Genomic DNA, 21,956 nt, shown 5'->3' on the forward strand with positions numbered 1-21,956 from the left:
TATAGTCACTAATAGTCTGTTCCTCTAGATTAGATAGCTTTCGTGAATTAGGGATAATATCGCCTCGAAAAGGTTTCCCATGGTACCGATCATAGAGGGTACTAGGAGGGACTTTATAAAGCCGTGCAGCGGGTCTGATACGTAGTTTGGGATTATTTTGAAGAGCTTGAAGGGCAAGGATAATGTCCGCCTCTTTATTTGATTGTGACATATTTCGTGGTTAAGAAATAATTGATTAAATGTAAAAAGAGGAAGCTGAGGGATTTTGTCCGACTCGCTTGTGGGGTACGTTACCCTGAAAACGAGAACACATAGGAACCAACAAAACACCTCATCCATGCTCAGCGACTCCTGAAGAACTTCCACCGACAAGGAAGGGTGGATCGGTAAACTGCCCCAGACCAAGGGAATCCCATTCGGACTGTTCTACGATCGCTGACCAGTCATGAAAAGTACCCTCAGAAATAGCTTGTTCAAAAGCAGCGTTCTCGTCCTTTTCCGTCTGTTCCAACTCATCGATCGAGTTAAGCCCTCTGCGCAACATGTCCAAACCTTTGGACTCGACCTGTCGTCGCTGACGGCGCAACCGAGTAATCTGCGCGAGCTTCGCGTTCATTTCGTTATGGATACGAGTAGATTCTGCTTGCAACAACATGAACTCCCCTTCAACCTTCTCTTCCGCCTCTTCCAGACGACGCTGTTCTTTTGCAACCTTTCGAGCTGACGTCATCTCAACAAAGGTACTCAAACCACAGGGAGTAGAGAAACTTACCAGCCGCAACCGAAAAACCTTCACTATCGCACGAATAATCCGCCTTGATACAACTGTCGCATCGACCAGAAGACATGGGAGACACGAGACAGGACAAACCCCGTTTCTCGCAGTTGAAACATGGCATGACGGCGCCACCAAAAGATTCAATAACGATTTAAAGCGCTTAACGATTCTGGGTGGAAACACGCTTCTTAGTTACGGTTAGACATTGTGAATACTTAAGGAACTGAGTTTGACTTACCAACGAAAGAGGTCTTCTTGTAGGCCTTGAGGGCAAGACGACTGAGACAAGGGGTTTTTGCAGGTAAAGCGAGATTCCTCATGGCTTGTTATCACAACGATAGGTATTTGACCTCAGTTCACGCCAACACTCAGGCTAGGCTCTGGCTCTGTAACGTGATTGACGCGCAGGCCGGAGAGAATCTGCACATAAGTGGGCACGGAGCCGACGGAGGTGAAGTAGCCAATGGCAGCCCTCGGAATGGTAGTCCGTGGGAGTGGCCAATGGACGTCCTCAATATCGGAAGCCTGTGGCAATGGTTCATCTCGCCACTTCGCGTCATTCCACAGCGATAACGTGCCAGCCAGGGACGAATCACTATCTCTTTGAATGAATGAATGAATGAATGAATTTATTTCGCCCCGGAGGATACGCCTCACTGGGCCCATAAGACAGATCTCGTTACACTGTTTTCCAGCTCCTAGCCCTTAGAGGCTTAACCTCACCAATCTCTACATTCTGCCGTTTTCCCCAGCCTCGCTTGTCCCTGCGACAGGCCTGCTCGAAGGCCAACTTCTCCAAGTGTTCAGCGTCCCATCTTCAGCGGCTGAACCCTGGTCTGTCTGCTAGAGGCTGTACTATATTAGTTCTTGCTGTATTATGTTGTTTGGTTTGTTAGTATACCTTGTATGTTTTCATGTCTATGTAGCATCCAGAAGGCCTGTGCTTATCGCAAACTTGATCGCTGCTCGCACTGCTACCAGGTTCGGCCTCCACTTAGGCCGGTCTTGCCTCCAGCGCAGCCCCCAAATCAAATCCAATCAAACAAATTGCCAAACAAATCAATCAAACAAATACAATATCCTCGATTTGAAATAACATTTGATAGATTTGATACACAACATGCCATCTAGCCTCCATGCTGCCAAACCGTCGACCGCGCTTTCACAGCTTACCCGGAACCTGGCTGGTGAGCAACCCCAGCCAATCAAAGTCATCCATCAAACCCTCCATTAGTGAGCTACCCCAATACCACCGTCAGGCTGGTGGGGAAGAAAGTAGCTTCTTAACTTTTACGTCCCGTCCTAGCGACATCAAGTCGCGTCAGTGCTAGTTTGTTTACCTTTCAACGCACACCATTCCTCCCACGAGTCGACGCCTAACCCGATGGAATCCGACGACATCATGCTTCCTTCGCCTCCACCCTCTGCCTTTTCTTTTCTTCGACCACCGAGGAATTTGGCGAGTCAATTCGAGCTGACGACGCAGTCGGCATTGCCAGACCACCCTACTGTTGCAGATCTTCCGCGAGCAGTGTGGAGGAACAAAACGTTATGTTTTGGAAGAGTCCTTGTCCCAGAAGGGCTCAAAGGGTCGGAAGAGCTGGATCAAGCGCCATGGAATTTTTCTTGTTGAGATTGATACTAACGACAGTCCGCTGAGTCCTTACTGGGCCTGTCGTCTGTGCGACGCGAAGGGTCAGCCTGAGTTCTTCGCCGCTGCTGCTACGAGTTCGGCAGCGGACCATCTCCGCAAGTATGTGAATGTGAATGTGACGTCGCGAGCTTGAGCACTATTGACCAACGCCAGGTCTCACAGGATTTTCGAGAGCAGTCAAGCAGCTGATCCAGATCTGTCAACCGATGAATCTGAACGGCCTAAGCGACGACGCTTGCAGTACAGTACTGTGCCGCGCGCCAGAGTCAAGACGATCCGAGAATTGAGCCTGGGACTTCTAATTAACACCAATGTTCCTTTTTCCTTCTTCAGCGATACATTCTTTCAGCAGCTCGCTTGGCAGCTTGACCCTCACCTATCTGACCAGATACCATGGAGCCGGCAATCGATGGGCCGTTTGCTGGATGACACGTACAAGTCTAAGAAAGATGAGATCAAGCAGGAGCTCTCAGATGCCCTTACTAAAATCCATCTGGGGTTCGACCTGTGGACATCGCCTAATCGGCATGCTGTTATGGCAGTCACAGCTCATTTTCTTGACCGCCAGGGCAAGCACCAGTCGCGCCTATTGGCACTCCGTCGCCAGCTCGGGTGTCATAACGGAGAAAGTCTTGCGGTGACGCTCGGGCAAGTTGTGCGAGAATGGAAGATAGAGGACCGAGTCGGAACCGTGATCTCGGACAACGCATCTTCAAACGACAGCTGTCTCGTGAACTTCTACGGAGATCTCGACGCAAAGATGAGTCTGGCGGACGTTCGGGCCAGACGTATGCGCTGCTATGGGCATATCCTGAACCTGGTTGCTCGCGCCTTTCTCTACGGCGAAGATTTCGAGTCTTTCGAGGCCGAATCGCAGGTCTTTGACCTTCTCGGCCGGCGCGAGGATGACCTACGACACTGGAGAAAGAAAGGGCCGGTGGGAAAGCTCCACAATGTTGTCAAATTCATCAGGTCTTCCCCTCAGAGGTGTGAGCTCTTCAAAAGGATCTCACACGAGAACGACGAAGCACAAGAATACCTCTTGGCGAGTGAGTCAACGGCGGAGCTAGAGGTCGTAATGAATAACGATACGAGATGGAACTCCACTTACCTCATGATCTCTCGAGCGCTCGTCAAGCAGGGAGACATCAGAGCGTTCTTGGTCCACCCAGAAGTGGAGAAATGGCTACCAGAGGCCGACATGCTGAAGGGAGATGACTGGAGACTGTTGGCAGAAATCACACTTATTCTTGAGCCATTCTATCTACAGACTATGAGAACGCAGGGCTGGGGCAGCGAAGGAGGTATCGGACGGCTCTGGGAAGTGATGGCGGGTATGGAGTACTTGCTGGAACACCTAGAGGATCGGAAGCTGTTCCATCATGCCGTTCCAGACGAGGCAGGGGGACAGGACACCAACTCGCAGGCCGAGCTGGCTCGAGGGCGAACAGACCGTAACCGGCAGCTTCCTGCTCGATTTAGGGATTGCGAGACGGATATCCATCCGCGAAAGTCCAGGCAAGGCCCCTTGTCAGATCGTGGCTCGAGACAATGCGATGATGGATCAGGCAAACAATCAGGATCATTAGGAATCGATGACATGGGAAAGGATCACCGACACTATTTAAGGCTGTCCATCATGACTGCCTGGCAGACACTAAACGAGTACTACACCAAGCTTGGAGACTTACCGTTGTTCGCTGCATCCATCATCCTCCACCGATCACTTGGCATGAACTATCTAGAGGTGAACTGGGCGTCGGAGGAGCAGCTTGTGTGGGTGAGGGATGCCAAGATTGGACTGTCTGACTACCTCGACCGTTGGTACCGCTGCAGCCGGCCGGTGGATGAGCAGCAGAAGATGATCATGGACACATCGACATCCTTAAGCGTACTAAGGAAGACAACGGAAGCTAGCGTATTCAAGCAATGGATCAAAAGCAGGACGGCGAAGACCACGGTGATGGGAAGTGAGCTTGAGCAGTAACTACGGCTAGAGCCGCAAGAGACTGAGGACCCAATTGAGTGGTGGATGGCTCATCAGGGACAATTCCCGATGATCAGCCAATTGGCTCTCGATATACTCGCGATACCGGCGATGGCGACTGATTGTGAAAGGTCGCTCAGCCTAGACAAGTTAACGCTGACGACGCAGAGGCTTTCGATGACGACGGAAACGCTGGAGAAGTTACAATGCCTTAAGAACTGGGTCAGACATGGTGCGGTGAAGCTAAGGGCGACAATAGGTAGGGGGGACGAGGTTCAAAGGGAGATTGGAGATGTTAGCATGGAAGCATAGAGGGTAAGATTTGAAATATTTGAAATATTTGAATAAATATTTCAAACAACAAATCCAGTCTTGAGAGTTATCAAATATCTCAAATATGACCCCGGATTTGATTTGTTTGATTTGAGGGCAGCACTGCTGATTATATCGCTTGAGAAGCTTGTTTTCCTCATCGGCCGCAAATTCAGAACTTCTTGCGTTGATATTGTGAATATTATTGAATGCGATATCTAGTTTCAAGTATTCATTTGAGGCAGTTACAGCGGCCACAGTCACTGGCTCGATTGCATGCGATGGCGTGGGTACAGCTGTGGCCGTACAAGCCAGGAGGGAGGCAATGAGGTTCTTGCACGCCACTGCTGAGTGTTTGCGTAGGTTTTCGAGTATTTCGATTCATTCAACGGCAAGGCATGGTTTTATTTTTATTTTTTATAGTGTGAAGTTGCGAACTGTGAACTTGATTTTGATATGAAATGCATGAAGGTTAGGGATGGTAAGCAAGGAATCAAGGAAATGACTTGGGAAAAAAGGGATGAGATATGAAAAGGAAGGCTTCACATAATGCGAACAAGGCAGCAGGCGGGTTTTATAGTATAGTACTCCCATGTTGAAAGTCCATCACGGAGGGTTGCCACATCGTACTCGTCCCGGTCGGCGAGGGGTGGATTGAACCATGTAACATAACATCGCTAATCGTGCTCCTCCTCGTGCTGATGGTGGACGGACTAGATCCGTCCACAAGATTCTCGCTCGTGTTAAAGAATATCTGATGCTCAAATCCAGTAAAACAGTCAAAATCCTCGTCGAGGGTTTGGTTCAATGGTATCTCATTACAGGGCGGTGCAAACGATGAGGCCTGTTCCAACGCCATCGGTTGGGGTAAATCACTGTAATGGAGGGTTTTGGGGTTTGTCGTCGAGCTCGGTCCGAAAAGGAAGCCCTCAAGGTCGAATTCAGTGTTGAAGGCGGCCATTGGCGGCGCTGTCTGCAGGCCGTTGCTGAACTCCAGGCCGCCCAAGGTGTGCGTTTCCAGCTTGGGCAGCCCGTTCTGCACATCTCGGAGTCCTATGGCAGCTGACATGCCACCAGAATCATGGTCCAAGCTGTGGATGGGCGAACCGGCCAGATTCGAGTGTCGGCTATGGATATGGCTAGGGCACATGCCTCGTACGACGGATGTGTTCGCAGCAGCCATCATCTGCATCGTGCTGCCGTCAACATGGGTGATAGTGTTTGCCCGCGGCCTCATAGAAGTGGCCGGTGCATTGGATGCAGTTGGGTTGGGTCGTACGACGCTATTCTTGCGAGCTCGGCTCTGGCCGGGGGCGACGCCGCTGGCAGAGCCGCGACGATTTCGGGGACGTGACGAGGGGATCGAGGTCTGGTGCAGCTTCTGCCGGTGGCGCAGTAGCAGATCGCTGCGGGCGAAGCGTCTTGAGCATTCGGGACACTCGAAGGGTTTCTCCTTGGTGTGGGAGCGCTCGTGTCGCTTGAGATGTTCCAATCGGGCGAACGAGCGCTGGCAAGTGCCGCAAACGTGCGGGCGAGGCTTGTCCGTCTTGGGAGGAATATTCGCTGGCGCCTTGTTGTTCGGAGTGATTGTGAGCGCTGGAATGGTCAGTATGCAGGGTCGGGGCAGGGTCGGAGGGCGGGGTCGGGCTGGAAAAAAAGAAAGGAAAAAAAAAAAACACGAGGGGCAGTGCTGGCGACGGCGGGATTGCTAACCAGAGGGCGGGCTACCGACAGTTGTGTTGGACGAAGGCGGATCGCACATGGCGATTGAAGAGCGTGAGACCCTGACGCCGGAGTCGATTAATCACACTACCAAGGTGTTCCAAACTCGCACAGGTACGCTCGGGCGTCAGCAGGGTTTCGGAGGCGGTGTTGTTGTGGGTCGGCGATGAGCGAGGTTGTTGGGCGGTTGCAATAAGATATAGAGACAGTCTTTGGGCACTTTGCAAGCTCTTCCTGAAGCTGTAGGGCGGCATGACGGAAGAAGCCTGGGCACCCGATCTCCGGGGCTCCAGGGGTCTGCATCGCGGGGGTAAAAGACAGAGACCCAGAAAGAGGCAGGGTCCAGTGAGAACGTTTGTTAATGCTGGTAGAACCGTCAGAATGCGTCATCCCTGAGACTCGCAGCCACGATAGGACCGGCTATAGAATTTCCAGCAGCACAGCGGCAAGGTTGTTCGCCTTGGCCAATATTCAGATAAGAATATCATGACTGCGCTACACCTGCACGAGCTTAGAATGGAGCTCTCACGGAACTTCCCGCTACTTCCACGTTCAATGCGGCTTCCACTGGTAGAAAAATTCCCGTAGAAAAATATGAACTATCGTCATTTTCCTCTCATAATCTGATTCATCCGGATGTGTAAGAAGAGTTTCTGGACGGATCGAGGAGTAGCATAACGTACATGATAAGCGAGCGTCACAGACAAGCGAGCGTCGCACTTTACCCACCTACATCCTACTTTTCATTTAATCAATTCATTCTCAACCATAAACTATGCCACAGTCTGGAATTGAGGTAAATACTCTTCTTGCTCTTCAAGCCCTTCAAAATAACCCAAACTAAGCACCCGACGAGCTGCAAATATCTACCAGGTTAATGAGCATAGGCTACGTCGTCGCCAGCAAGGGATTCAATCTCGACGCGATACCATGCTCAATTCACGTAAGCTATCGAATATAGAAGAAGATACTCTTCTTGAGTTCATCGTCGACCTAGACTCACGAGGATATCCACCGCGATTGAGTGGTGTTGAACAAATGGCCAATCGACTGCTTGATGCCCGCGACGCACCACGCGTCGGCACGCGCTGGGCTATGAACTTCGTCAAGCGACGACCATTGCTCAAGGTACGTTTTGCGCGGAGATATGACTATCTGTTGGAAGAATTGATGGTTCCCCCTCAACTTCAGGATTAAGGTTCAAGATTAAAGTTAAAGTTTGACGTCCTAAAACTAAATCGTAGGACTGTCATCTAGGACTCTAGGGGAGGGCGGCACAATCTTTACAATCTTTACAATCTTTACAATCTTTACAATCTTTACAATCTTTACAATCTTTACAATCTTTACAATCTTTACAATCTTTACAATCTTTACAATCTTTACAATCTTCTTAATAATATTTTAGCGGAGCGTAGGAGCCGGCGCGGCCGTGAGCGTCTTTGATGCAAAATGGACGCGACTGGTGACGTGATCTTGGTACAAGGTGGAGGCTCTGTCGCAGCGACGCGTCGGGCAACAACGTGTCGCTGATGCGGACTATGCTCCGAGCCATGCTTCACGAGACGTCGACTCAGCTAATGGACGAGCAGAAGAAGATGCTCGAGAGACTCTGGGACGCGTTGATGGGCAATCAGCGGATGACAACGCAGATGATGGGTGAGCAGCTAGAGATGGTTCGACAGCTTCATCAGGAAGTTCAGGCGGTCAAGACGCAGGCGGTCGAGGAGTCGAGGAAGGTAGATGAGCTCAGGCGCCTGCATGAGCAGTCTACCAGGCAGCTGAGGGTGATGCGTGAGCAAACGAGCGAACAGATTAGAACAACGCGTGAGCAAACAACCGAGCAATTGAAGATCATTCGGGAACAAACAGCGCGGAACTTTGAGCAGATGCGATTGCAAGTCATGAAAGAAGTAGGGATAGTACAAGGTCAAGCGGCAGAAGAGATAAGGCAAGCGAAGGAGGAACTGAAGCAGGCAAGAGAGGAGATGCAGCAGGCGAAAGAGGAGATCAGCCAAATGAAAGAACAGCTGAATACGATAGCCGGCAACATTTCGAGCGGTGCTCAGACGAGCCCGCAGCCATCGTATGCGGACGTAGCCCGTACCCCACCCACAAGCCAGCCAAGTAACGTCCGCACTCTTTCGTCCATGCGCACTACCCCATCCTCATTCACGGACACCTTGTTCTGTACTATTGACACATCACGGGTCAGCGAGGAGGACAGAGGCAAGGCGCAAGTAGGAGAAGTGCGTCAAGCTATCGAAGAAAAGGTGCGGGCGAGGGAAGGCGGCCAACCGAACTGGCGATGCGCAGCCGTGGTGAAGGATGTAAGGAACGAAGATCGCATCAAGGTAGTGTGCCGAGACGAGGCGGAGCTGCAGCTTGTCAGGGAGGCGGCAGAGAGGACGATGGTGAAGGGCGTGAGGGTTCTCAGAGACCAGCTATACCCGGTCAAAGTCGACGGTGCAAACAGGACGGCGGTTCTAGATTCATCTGGCAATATTCTGCCTGGTGCAGCCGAAGCTCTAGGAAAAGAGAATGAAGTGACGATAGCCAAGATGCACTGGCTCAGCAATAAGGAGAACGGGAAGATGTACGGCTCGATGGTGATCTATGTCACCAAGGCGAGCGATGCGCGACGACTTCTTGACGAGAGATACTTCCACCTCGCCGGAGAGTCGGCCAGCACTAATGTCTTTGAGCGACGCCAAGGCCCCGACCAATGCTACAACTGCTGGGAGACTGGCCATAAAGCCTTTGCCTGCAGTAAAACACAACGATGCGGCAAGTGTGCGGAGACGGGACATCGCCATCGAGACTGCCAAGCGGTCGAACCAAAGTGTGTTCCATGCGGAGGACCACACGAGTCGTTCAGTCAAAACTGTCGGGTGCGACAACTACACATCACTGATGGGCACTAACCTGCGAATCTTCCAGCTCAACGTGCACAAGAAGCATGTGGTGCAGCTGAGCATGATGAACGACAGAGACTTGCAGGAATATGCGGTACTGGCAGTCGCCGAGCCGTACGCCTTGAATATTGAAGGATCGGTGGTGACGACACCAAACAGTCACAGGAACTGGATCAAGTATATACCTACAAAGAGACACGACATGCAGTGGCCGATACGCAGCATGCTCTGAATACGGAGCGACCTAGAGGCGGAACAAGTGCCGATACCGTCGGCTGACCTCACGGGGGCGATACTTCGGTGGCCCGACCGGGAGGTCTTGGTGGTATCGGTATACGTGGCAGGGAAAGATGAGGAGGCCCTACGTACTGCCATGAGGCAACTACATGCGACCATCGGGAGCTTCCGTAACAGCACGGGAAAGAGGACGGACGTTATCCTAGCCGGCGACTTTAACCGGCACGATCAGCTCTGGGGAGGCGACGATGTGACGGGTAGGAGACAAGGTGAGGCGGGGCCGATCATCGACCTCATGGATGAGCATGGTCTACTCAGTCTTCTCCCACGAGGAACGAAGACGTGGGAAGGACCAGGTGGCGAGAGCACGATCGACCTGACGCTCGCGTCAGCCGAGCTGGCAGACGAGATGGTACACTGCGGCATCTATCCGACCGAGCATGGATCAGATCACAGGGCTATCCAGGCAGAGTTTGATCTCGCGATGCCCGAGAGAACAGCGGAACCAAGGTTGTTGTTTAAAAATGCACCGTGGAACGCAATCAGGGAAAGGGTGAAGGAAAAGCTCTCACCACTTCCGTGGGATGGTGATGTCCAGACACAGACAGACAGGTTGATGGATGTGGTCCTCGATGCGATCCACGATCTAGTCCCACGTGCGAAGCCATCACCGTACGCAAAGAGATGGTGACAACAGATCTCACCAAGCTTCGTAGGACGTACACGTTCTGGAGGAACCTGGCAAGGGCCCGGCGTCGGGCCGGTCAACGGATTGACAGCCTGGAAGATCGAGCAAAAGAAACGGGTAAAGAGTACCTTGATGCTATCAAAAGACAGAAGAAGACGCACTGGGACGACTTTCTCGCCGATGGGACCAACATCTGGCAAGCCGCCAAGTACCTCAAACCCGGACATGATGCGAACGGTGATAAGGTGCCTCCGCTGAAGAGAACTGATGGAACAACGACGCAGGACAAAGTCGAACAGGCGGAGGAACTGCTCAACGTCTTCTTCCCGCCGCTGGCAACAGACATAGAAGAAGAAAGCCCGCGACCACGGCGCAGAGAAGTGGCCATGCCGAACCTCACGATGGAGGAGGTGGAGGAGACGGTGATGGAAGCCAAGGCGTGGAAGGCGCCCGGTCAAGACGGACTGCCAGCCATGGTATGGAAGCAGCTGTGGCCGGTGGTGAAGGAACGGGTCCTGCATCTGTTTCGGACATCACTGGACACAGGGCGATTGCCTAGCCAGTGGAGGACGGCCAAAATCATCCCACTCAAGAAACCGAACAAAGGCGACTATAAGATAGCCAAGGCATGGAGACCGATCTCGCTTCTATCGACGCTGGGCAAGATCCTGGAAACAGTAGTGGCGGACCGTATATCGCACGCCGCCGAGACGTACGGACTCTTACCCACCAATCACTTTGGTGCGGCGAAAATAGCTGCAAAGAACGTCAACGACATTGTCATCGCGACCAGTGCTTCCGACAGGGGAGGTCTAGTGGGTATGGGCGGCATCGTGGCCCAAAGATCGCCTGGTCAAACAGACAGGATAGTGGCCAGGTACTCGGCCACGCTCGGGTCACGAGACGATCAGAACCCGTACACCGCCGAGCTGGAGGCGATAGCGATGGCATTGCGATGCATGCCGGATGGTCTACAATGTCGAGAGCTTACGGTGCTGTCAAGTAGCCAGTCGTCACTCAAGGCGATTGCCCGACCGCAACAGCAATCAGGCCAGACCTCCATCCGTCAGATCTACGAGCACATCGAGCGACTGAGAAAGGGAAACAATAGAGTCAAGATGATCTGGGTACCATCCAGAGACGATGACCTCAGCATGAGTCGTGAAGCAAAGAGACAAGCCAAGAAGGCTACCAGAGCGGGATGCACGCCGCAATCGCTACCGTACCAGGCCCGCTCCACGCGGCTCAGGCTGGCAGTGTCGCAGCTGCATCAGCAACGGAAACTACCCAACAATGTAGGCAACTACTCCAAACGGATAGATCGGGCCCTACCAGGCAAACATACGCAAGCACTATACGACATTTGCAAGAGACGAGAAGCCGGAGTGCTCTCGCAGCTCCGCACGGGAATGGCGAAGATCAACAGCTACCTCAACAAGATCGGGGCCGCAGAGTCGGACATGTGTGAATGTGGATGTGGACCAGAGACAATGGAGCATTTTCTGTTCCGATGCACAAGATGGGAAGCAGAGCGTGATGCCATGCGTCGAGTAGGACAAAACATGATGGGCAACCTTTCCTTCTTTCTAGGTGGAAAGTCGGCGTCAGACGGAGCAAAGTGGAGACCTAACCTGGAGGCGGTGCGAGCGACAGTCAAATTTGCGATGGCGACAGGAAGATTGAGCCAGGAAGGAGTTTGAGAAGGAGAAAACAAATGACTACTAATTTTAACATCACAGCTGATTACTAACAACAAACAGCCTCAAGTTGACAGACCATGCTTCAGCTGCTGAAGATAGGATGCTGAACACTTGGAGATGGTATTGGTTGGCCTTCAAGCAGGTCTGTCAAGCAGAGTCAAGCAAACGGGGCTAGAAAAGTAAGAACAGGAAGAGCAGTAGGGCTTTCTTTTGTGTAGAATGGACGAAAAGCGGGGAATACGTGAATAGCTTAGCGTAGCCACAGGCCCTATGAGATCCGTTCTCCCGGGCGTAATAAATACTACTACTACTACTACTACCTTTTATAATACTTACTTATTAACTATCTTATTTAAGTTTTATTTAATTTTAATTACAAAAACTTATATTTTTATAGAATATAAATTAACCTTAGAAATAAATATAACTTAATTTACAACCTAGTAATACCATTCTAAACTCGTATATAAATTAAATATAAGTAAGCTAACCTATAAATATAATAACTCTAAGGGTTAACTTATAAGGTCGCAGGCAGGCATGCCATATAAAATCCCATATTATGGAAAAGTTATAAAATGCTAAGCATCTCCCGGAATAACACAATACTAGACCAATAAGCGTTCCCACTTATAAGTACTTTATAACTCACCTTATAAAGTACCTATAGATAAATGTCTAAAAACGAGTATACCTGAACTTGTGATTAATTATAGGGATGTCTATTTGTGTGTGCTCTGAGGCCATAATTACAACCCTAAGCTAGGGTTTATGGAGTTATCCATCCACTTCAAGTCCACGGCTGGAACATGCACGTTCTGTCTGAGCCCTTCCAAAAAAGATTTAATCTTGCCAGCCACCCATACAGGATTCTCATCGGCAAACCAATGCCCCGCTTTTGGAATGATATCATAAACAGCATTTGTCAAAACTGGTCCCCATAGCGTTCGTAAAAGTCCGACGGGTGCAATGCTGGCCTCGCCACCCAACACAAGTGCTGGAATATCAAGAGGTTTTCCTCGTAGAGTTTCGTTGAAGAACGCTACGTCTGCCTTGACTGTATAGGCTGCGAAGGGACTAAGCATCGCTCTCAAGAAACCAGGTTTTCTGATGCTCGTGACATATTGGTTGAGAACATCTTCGGGAATCACGTTTGCCCCCGCATATGAGGCATGGAAGAAATACCATGTGAGCAGTTCCTTTTCACGGCCGGTAAGGAATGTAGTCGCTAGCTCGGGAATGGTAAACATCGCTAGTTGCCAGTTCGAATTGATGTTCCATTCATAAGTTGGTGACCAAATATGCTCGTAACCAAATCCAGGCAGGGTATATTCTCCAAGTCCGATCCCCCTAACGAGGCCGGGATTTTGAGCGGCGAGCGCGACCGCGGGACCACAGCCCTTGTCGTGCGCAAAGACATAAGTAGAGTTGATTTGGAGGTAGTCGAGTATGCCTTTTACGTCCCGCGCGATAGCTTCGGCTGAGTAGTCGTTATCAAGGGCCAGCAGACTGTCGCCCATGCCGCGATTGTCTGGGGTGATGACTGTGTAATTATCTGCGAGGAGCGGCCCCAGCAAGCGCCACGTCAACTGCTCTGGTGAGTTAGTAACCAAGTAGACGAAAGTAGGAACTGAAACCCACGCTATGCTGCGGATTGCCGTGGATTAGGACGAGAGGCGGACCACTTCCAGCATATCGAAAATGGAGGCCGATACCGTCGACTTTGACCCTTCCGTGCCGCCATTTATCAAAGTCTGATGTTGTACTGCCGGAAACAAGTCCGAGCAAGACGAAGATGAGCGAGATATGAACGAGTTGGATCATGGCTGACTTTTTCATAGTTCAACGACTTTTTTGAGACCATTGAGAGGAGATGGAACGTCGAGGGTTTTCGACTCCAATGTTTTATATTTATCCCCTTTAGTGAGCCTGGGGCCCAGACTCTGTGTTATGAAGCTTCGCTATTCAAACTTCCCTGCCCCCCAGCTGACTTTAAGAAGGTTTTGGCAAAGTATAGGGTTGATTTCAAAGCACAAGTGTACAACCGCTCGGTATAGGTAATATCAAGGATATAGTATGGCAGATCTAAGGATATTACTCAACACGAACCAATGATACCACAGCGTGTCAGAGTCTTGAATATTAAGCCCCAGCCCGGCCCGTTGATTTTGGCGCCAAGCGTAGTTGTCCGATGATTCGGACAATAAAGAAAGTCCGACAGGTCCGACTGATGGATATCGCCCTAACAAGCATGGGGCAAAGACCCCGAGTCGGGGGGTTAAAAGTGCGGCGCCCGGGATGCCGCTGGAGACCTGGACATTTGCGGCTGGGCGGTGACGCTAAGAACAGGAGTTCCATATGGATACATAGTGTGACTAATTGCTTCATTGATGCTGAAGATGTTATTCTGTGATTGCCAAACTGGCATTCTTACTCTTCTACATAGACGTTGCTAAAGTATTTATTTGGCATTCTAGCGCTCTTAGCTCCAGCTATAATTTAGTTAATAACATTTTATCTTCTACTCCTATGATAATTGCACGAGTCCTAGTTTATAGTCTTTTCGATGGGACTTGACGATCTTGTGTAGGTGGAGTTTGTAAAGGTGTATGTATGACCTCAACGTGCAATTTGGGGACAGAAATTGACTAGCAGGGATTGTAGTGGTGTACGGCTAGGACTTTTGAGTCTTACAATTTCGAAACAGGAATCGATCGGCCGAGCATCCGGATGATGCAGGTCTTCTGTCCTTCCGAATCGCTCTTCGAAATATCGTGCATTGCCAACGCATGAACCCAATCGTTGCGCTCCCCGCTTTACCAAATCTCGAGCTTGAAGCAAGGTTGGAAGGAGGCCAAAGAGAAGAAAGCGCTCCACAGGTTGACCCTACCCTCTACCGCCATCATGACAAGTATCTTCTACATATTTGCTGATCACGGCCCAGCATAACTCATTTATTGAATAAGAACTCTTATAGATACTTCAGACAACACCGCATGAAGACAGGATATTAATATGGCAGTTATGTTATATTATGTATATATTTGGTCCGGAGGGTCTTAGGCCCCGAAGGTCCCCTACGGGGGCACAGTACGTGCTGAGCTAGAGAATTTAAAACCTATCTATAGAGTATGTGCTAATAACAATTCTGCAAATAGGTTATTAGACCATATACTACCTAGCATTTTAACAGCATAAGTAGTATATCTTATTAAGCCTATTACCTATTAGTAGGATAATTAGAGGCAGCTTCTAGATAATAGCTATAAGATAAGCCTATTGCTAGGCAATTATAAGCTGCTATATATAGTAGCCTTAAGGCTGCCTTTAACTAATTGCAGCCTGATAAAAGGTATTAATATGCCCTCTTATTGTTAGACATTACGTGTATTCGGTTCATTGATGTGAATTGGTGTATTCATGTTGTGTTCTGTTGAAAATCTACCCCTTAGAGGTTTTAATATAACTTTTACCTTTAAAAGATCTTAAGCGATAGGAGTAAAAAATATCGGTCCCAGCATTAATGCTTTCGGTGGGTCGACTTGAACCGCCCTTCCCTTCTGACCCTGCCTGACTTCCCATGTCACATCTGTGGCGCCTCTTCAATCACATCGACCCGGGGTCTTTGCCCCAGGCTAGCCGGGACGTGTCGGACTCTCTCCAATGTCCGAACTAAATACAACGTCTTGCGCCGTGATAGTTGGCCCGGTTTGAGATAACACGGATTGTCTTTCAATCTTACCGTGCCTAGATTTCTGACCGCTCCTTACCATTGCAACCCTCACCCCTTGAAAGATGGCGGAGATCAGTCGGCATTGCCACACCAGTCATAGTATGTCGATCTCGTTTCAGATGATGACGTTCCTCCTGAGCTCAGGCGTTTTCAGCATTAACAACAAGACCGTGCTCTTGGTAGAAACCTGTCTTGTAAGAGTACATAAGCTAAATTCGGACCTTTTTACCTAATTCCGGGTCCAGTTAGAAGCCGACAATGAGGTAAATTGGTCTATAAGAGATGCCAAGCCTGCGAGATTACAAAAGCTCTCATCTCATGCCGTAAAGCCTGGGGTCGGGGGCTGGCACTGGCCTAATATACGATGTATTTGTGGAGCCGAGTCGAAGCATTTGAATCCCAAGAATACTTGCTATATAAATCGGACGTCCGGCTGTCATGAGTGAGGAAACATTGACAACCAAATCTTACTTTCCATCATTACAAGTTGTTTATTTTCTGCTCGCCTTCAAAATCGCAACCTTGGGTAGTATGTCTCTTTATCATATTGAAAGTGCTCTTTTATCTGGCCTTGCTGTGTTTCTAGGGGCATCTGTTGTACTGTGTCTTTATCGCGCTATCGCTTCGCCCTTGCGGAGGATCCCTGGGCCTTTTGTGTCCCGCTTTTCAGATATTTGGTACTTCTTGCAAGTCAAGGGCGGCAACTTTGAAAAGGTTAACATCGCTCTTCATCAAAGATTCGGCCCTATCGTGCGTCTGGGTCCGAATCGATACAGCTTGTGCCATGTGGATGCGACCCAAGGGATTTACAGCATTAATTCTGGAGCTAAATTCGCCAAGTCACCGTGGTATAGCGCATTTGGCAACCCTCTCATTCCGAGGGACCTTTTCTCAGAGTCAAACATTCGAGTCCATGCCCAGAAGAGACGGCAATACCAAAATGTATACTCTCTATCGTCTATGGTATCTTACGAAGCGTTCGTCGATGAATGCGCCGACCTCTTCGATCAGCGACTTTGGGAGATGGCGAGTGATGACACAACACAGAAGGTTGGTGTACCCACGGACATGGGCCACTGGTTCCAATGCTACGCCTTCGATGTCATTTCCATGATAACCTTTTCGAAACGATTGGGTTTTCTCGAAGCTGGTCGCGATATAGACAACATAATGTTCACTCTGGACAACAGTGTCGTATTCAGCAGTCTGATCGGTATTTTCCTGAGCTTTTATAAAGTCGTGCTTGCCCTCCAAAGAGTTCTGCCACAAGTACAATTCTCAAAGTTTCAAGCAATTTCCGATTTCACAACACAATGTATGGCCGAGCACCAGGCAGTACCCAAAGTCATGTCGCCAGACGGAGTTGAGAACGAGGAGAAGACGAACTTTATGACTAAGCTCATGGCACGCCATCATAAAGATCCAGCAAAATATACCGAATTTTACGCTTGGTTAGGTTGCATGCAGAACATCGCAGCTGGCTCAGACACGACCGGAGCCACCTTAACTGCTACACTATATTATTTGCTCAAACATCCACAGACAATGAAAAAGCTCCGACAAGAAATTGATCATCATGATCGCAATAACTCGTCAAAGTCATTTAGCTTTAAGCAGACTCAGGATATGCTGTATTTACAGGCCGTCATCAAAGAGGCATTAAGAATGCACCCTGCAACAGGACTGCCGCTGGAAAGGGTCGTGCCTGAGGGTGGTGCCACCATCTGTGATCAATTCTTTCCGGCAGGGGTAAGTACTCATCTCCCATTTATTCAGGGAACTGTTGGACAATTAATTAATTTTGATTCAGACCGTCGTCGGTGTCAACACTTGGGTGGAACACTATAACGAGCAGATCTTTGGCCCGGATGCCACTGAGTTTCGACCAGAACGATGGTTGGACAAGGACAAAAACAAGGTGGCTTTCTTGAATCGCCATTGGATACCAGTGAGTCGAAGTCTAAATTTAATTCCTTACGGAACTGATCTTAACAAACCTTGTTCGGTATAGTTTGGCATGGGTGCGCGAACTTGTATAGGAAGACATGTCTCCTATTTGGAAATAGCAAAACTAATGCCAAGAATATTGCGGGACTATGACTTTGAGTTAACTGGGGACATGCAGCATGGTATCACGTCATGGAAAACTCTGAATCATTGGTTCGTTAAACCAAAGGATTTTAGGGTTATGCTGAAAATCAGAAAGTCCCAAGTTGAAAACTAAACAGACTGTGCGACGCCATCATGGTTGAAACCCTGAGATCCAGGTCCAGGGACAGAATAGTGAAATACATAGACTGGATGGAAAGGCAATTTCGAATAAACCACTTCTTCTCGGAGGATCTTCCAAAACAAGTTTCAAACAACATAAAGCAATAGAAGAATCAAGATGGCGGTGCCATGCTGGGGAGGAGGATGCTGATTTGGTTGCCCACTAGCGAGATTATCAAATTGAGTTACGCCGTCTTATAGCTGTAGTTGGTTACCTGACAAGCTTGCACGGAGCCGTCCTGCATAAAGTTCAGGTGATTTGCAAGAACTAATTCAGTAGTCAAGTAAAACCGCCAGTACTCACCCTAACAATAATCTAATCTTCCACAACGCTCTGAGCATAGTCGGCAGGAGTTCAAAAACTGGATGTTAATACTCTCAGAACAATCTTTCCTTTAGGACTCTGGGATACATAGTGTGTTTCGTTGAAATTTGGCCCGTATATACCTGATGTTTGAAATTCGTTTTGAAGATTCAGTCAAGAAACCCCGCGAGTTCGAGTTAAAAGTTGAGCGCCTTGTCCAGAGCCGACTTGCGACCAACATGCAACTGGCCATTCACCTGTCTCAATACTCGCAGATTAAGTTCTCTGTAAAGACGCCTTGAACATGGCTGTCTACCACATTCTGCAGCCAATAGCAATCCACACAAGGAATAGCTAGTTTGAACTTGAAAGACAGTTAATAAGCCCAAGCATTCAACGTCCTTTCACACAACCACCAACCACATCCCTCCACGTAACCAAACTTCGTCAACGTTCACCGAAGGTTAGGGTTGGTGGGAATATGCACTGGTCATTAATTAGATGCCTTTAGAGCTGGTAGATGTACTCAACCTCGTTCTCACAATGGTTATATGGTAGCGGCAGTCCTTCGACCATGGGGCACAGCTTCAAAAGACCGCATCTGTTTGACATCATGGCTACTATAGGTGCAGGACTTTGTCTCTGCGCAGATATGCTATGATCAGAAATCGGGCGCCTACGACAAGCTACAGGGGTGATATATCTTCATATTTCCGACACAGCTAATACAATTACGTGCCAAAAGTCTGGAATCACCCCGAACCTACCCCGCTTTCAACACAGCGTAACAGAACCATTACGACTTCTTTAATTAGCAATTAAATAACGAAAAATGCCTTCAGGAAATCGGTCTTTTGGTACTGAGATAAGCGGAAATCGCGAATTTAATCATGAATTTACTTCAGAGCAAAGAGCAGCCATAATGGCAGAGCTACATGCCGGCAAATCTCAGAGGGAAGTTGCAGATAACTTCTCAACGACCCAAGGGACCATCTCGAAGACCAAAAGACGATGGGAACAACACCACAACCTTGCCTCACAGCCACGAAAAGGGCGTCCAAAGAAACTCACGCCTCTACAGCTTATTAGGATTAGTTCGTATATTAATCGGCATCGCGAAATCACCTGGAATGACGTTCTGTATGAACTGGAATTAGATGTCTCTATTCGCACTCTTAAGAGACGTTTACAGAGCAATTGGCGTCGCAAATGGCGGTCCAAAAGACGGATTGAACTGTCAGAAGAAGACGCAAAAGAGCGGCTTGAACACTGTACGTTTTGGCTCCATCATCTCGATGATTACATACGTGTAAGTCGGTTTAAAATGAAGCTATTCCTACTGACTTTGGCGTATAGATTTGCTTCAGTGATGAGGTTACTGTACAGAATGCCCCGAACAACCCTGACGGCTGGGTCTTTCGCCGGCCTGATGAGAAATACCGTAAGGACCTAGTTAATGTTCAATCTCACGGAAAAGCCCGTCAATCGATTATGTTCTGGGCAGGAATCTCTGGAAGGAAAAGGACGTATATTATCCCTATGATGAGAGATATTACGTCTGAAAAAGGAGGTTATTCTAGCTGGTCTTATCGTAAAGCCCTGACGGAAGGTCTTCTTCCTTTTATTGATGAATTTGGCGATTTCCAACAGGATAACGCGCGTGTGCACATCGCCAAAGCTTCGAAAGACTGGCTGCTCTTACACGGCATTATTCCAATTAAATGGCCTGCACATTCCCCTGATTTAAATCCCATTGAGTATATATGGAAGGCTTTAAAGGCTAAATTACGAAGAATTCATCCTAAATTTATTAGACTAGGCAAAAGCAAAGCTCACAGGAAATTGCTGATCAAATGGATCCAAGAAGCGTGGGAGGCGTTGCCTGACCGACTGATTTTGAAGCTGACGACTTCAGCTGCCAACAGACTTCGGGCTTGCAAGCGGGCGCGCGGATGGTATACAAAATATTAATCTACGGACTCAGGGCTATTAATTGATATATAAATGAAGCTATTCCGATAATTAATTGCTGTTCAATTGCAAAGTGAAGTAATATGTTGAAATAATTGATATTGTTGGTGGGGCGGGGTGATTCCAGACTTTTGGCCTGTCATTTTTATGATGGCCGGCACATATAGCTTTGCAATCAAGATCTATAGCTGGGGCGGCCACGGGAAGCCCAGTAACTCAAAACTTACCCCACGTTTCTGGGAGCAGCATTGTCGTCGGACTTTATGCTCTTATCAGCCAGAAAGCCCTACCTGCAGAGCTGTCTATGCACGTTACTGGCTGACGCAAGCTTGACACTATTGAGATCTGTATCGCGAATAGTATTGAACATAACGCTTTAAGAAAATGCCGTATAGTACCTCTAGAAGACTTTCTAGCATCTTTATCCCCAACTATTGATTCCATTGAAATTTAGCCGTACCCTACTCCAAATAATACTAGCCCCTCAAGCAGCAAATAGATATATCTTATCCAAAAGCATATGTAAATGTACTGCTTCCTTGAATGATGGGTAATAGCCCCCAGTAGCAAACCTCTCGTAGATTTGACCGACATTCTGTGATGGGAGGGGAAGATCTGAGTCCTGCCCCAAGTGAGTTTTCCCAATCTTATCCGTCGCATAGTCTTTGACTCGAAGTCGGAAGTCCTCAGCACCGAGGTTCAGCAGAATCGTACTTCCATTTATATGCAATTCGCCTTTCTCGCCAATTATGTCCTAAACTAAGCCTTCTCCCTTGTCAAAAGCGCCCCCACCCCGGAAGCAGTAAGTAAAGGCTACTCCTGATTCCGTCTCTCCTTGAAGCGAGACGTAGTCGTCTGCAGTCTTGGTGACGTCCGACTCAATAACTTGGTCTTGGTCCATAACGTTGATCTTTGGCCACGTCGTCCGCATCTGGGTTCGCAAGGTCGTCGGCTCTCCCAAGAGCTGGACGACTGGCTGAAAAGTATGGCCCAGGTATATAGAGAGCATGACTTGGCCTGTAACGCCCTCTGTGTCACGGTCCTTGAAGCACTTATATCGCTTAACAATATCCTTGCCTGTTTCCTCCGTGCAGGCGCTGCCAGAAATGTGGGTGGCCAAAGGCCGCCCGATGCGTCCACTCTCTAGAACCTTGGCCAAAGCAACGTAAGCTGGGGAAACGCCAGCCTGGAGGCCGATAACTGTGCGAATTCCTTTTTTCTGGGCCAGTTTCGAGAGATCTTCTGCCTGTGTAGTCGATCCACAAAGTGGCCACTCAGCATAGACGTCTTTTCGGCCTCAATTGCGGACCTGATGAGGTCGTAGTGTGAAAAGACGGCTACTGCGCAGACCACGAGCGAGACTGTGTCAGACTTGCACATGGCCTCAACAGAGTCGAAGGCTTCTGCATCCCGCAGGTCGTAGGCTTCCAGACCCTTTTCGCTGGATTCAAGGGATGAGTTGCAGACGGCCATGATGCAATATTTGTTGGTGGACTAGGTATGGAAGATCGGCCGTCGAGGCCCAGCCACCGCCCGCAGAGAGCCTGATTATGCTTACGTTAATAGGCATGGGGTACTGTAGTATTGGCGTCATCCCTTGTTAGGATTGTCGCCTCTCTGAGTATAACAGATATTGCACAATGCTCTCCGAGGTTATTGCCGTGACCAGTGTTAAGTTGGTGAC

The 21,956-nt window shown here is 49.0% G+C and overlaps 6 protein-coding genes across 6 annotated transcripts; 2 read left to right on the forward strand and 4 right to left on the reverse strand.

Moving 5' to 3' along the window:
* Positions 1 to 5,060: 5,060 nt before the first annotated feature.
* BKA55DRAFT_571770 (uncharacterized protein) lies at positions 5,061 to 6,256 on the reverse strand. The gene has a single exon (XM_046193096.1). It carries the CDS (start codon positions 5,966 to 5,968, stop codon positions 5,306 to 5,308), a length of 663 nt encoding a protein of 220 aa, XP_046048003.1. The 5' UTR covers positions 5,969 to 6,256; the 3' UTR covers positions 5,061 to 5,305.
* BKA55DRAFT_467025 (uncharacterized protein) lies at positions 6,104 to 6,256 on the reverse strand (the record flags this gene model as incomplete). The annotated part of the gene is made up of 1 exon (XM_046186116.1): positions 6,104 to 6,256. A coding segment is annotated over one exon (153 nt), but the record flags the coding sequence as incomplete, so codon positions are not given.
* Positions 6,257 to 7,961: 1,705 nt separating this feature from the next.
* On the forward strand, positions 7,962 to 8,285 carry BKA55DRAFT_484392 (uncharacterized protein; the record flags this gene model as incomplete). Its single annotated transcript, XM_046186207.1, has 1 exon — positions 7,962 to 8,285. A coding segment is annotated over one exon (324 nt), but the record flags the coding sequence as incomplete, so codon positions are not given.
* A 4,457-nt stretch (positions 8,286 to 12,742) lies between these two features.
* BKA55DRAFT_514262 (putative hydrolase) lies at positions 12,743 to 13,817 on the reverse strand (the record flags this gene model as incomplete). Its single annotated transcript, XM_046187957.1, has 2 exons — positions 12,743 to 13,582; positions 13,635 to 13,817. 2 exons carry the CDS (start codon positions 13,815 to 13,817, stop codon positions 12,743 to 12,745), a joined length of 1,023 nt encoding a protein of 340 aa, XP_046048006.1.
* Positions 13,818 to 16,164: 2,347 nt separating this feature from the next.
* BKA55DRAFT_595091 (cytochrome P450) lies at positions 16,165 to 17,950 on the forward strand (the record flags this gene model as incomplete). The annotated part of the gene is made up of 4 exons (XM_046195751.1): positions 16,165 to 16,255; positions 16,313 to 17,475; positions 17,537 to 17,674; positions 17,738 to 17,950. The coding sequence occupies 4 exons, from the start codon at positions 16,165 to 16,167 to the stop codon at positions 17,948 to 17,950; spliced, it is 1,605 nt and encodes a 534-aa protein (XP_046048007.1).
* Positions 17,951 to 21,026: 3,076 nt separating this feature from the next.
* On the reverse strand, positions 21,027 to 21,745 carry BKA55DRAFT_691503 (uncharacterized protein; the record flags this gene model as incomplete). The annotated part of the gene is made up of 2 exons (XM_046199652.1): positions 21,027 to 21,518; positions 21,614 to 21,745. 2 exons carry the CDS (start codon positions 21,743 to 21,745, stop codon positions 21,027 to 21,029), a joined length of 624 nt encoding a protein of 207 aa, XP_046048008.1.
* Between the last annotated feature and the right edge of the window lie 211 nt (positions 21,746 to 21,956).

The sequence above is a fragment of the Fusarium redolens genome, assembly GCF_020744475.1.
Source record: "Fusarium redolens strain MPI-CAGE-AT-0023 chromosome Unknown BKA55scaffold_10, whole genome shotgun sequence".
NCBI classification, from domain to species: Eukaryota; Fungi; Ascomycota; class Sordariomycetes; order Hypocreales; family Nectriaceae; genus Fusarium; species Fusarium redolens.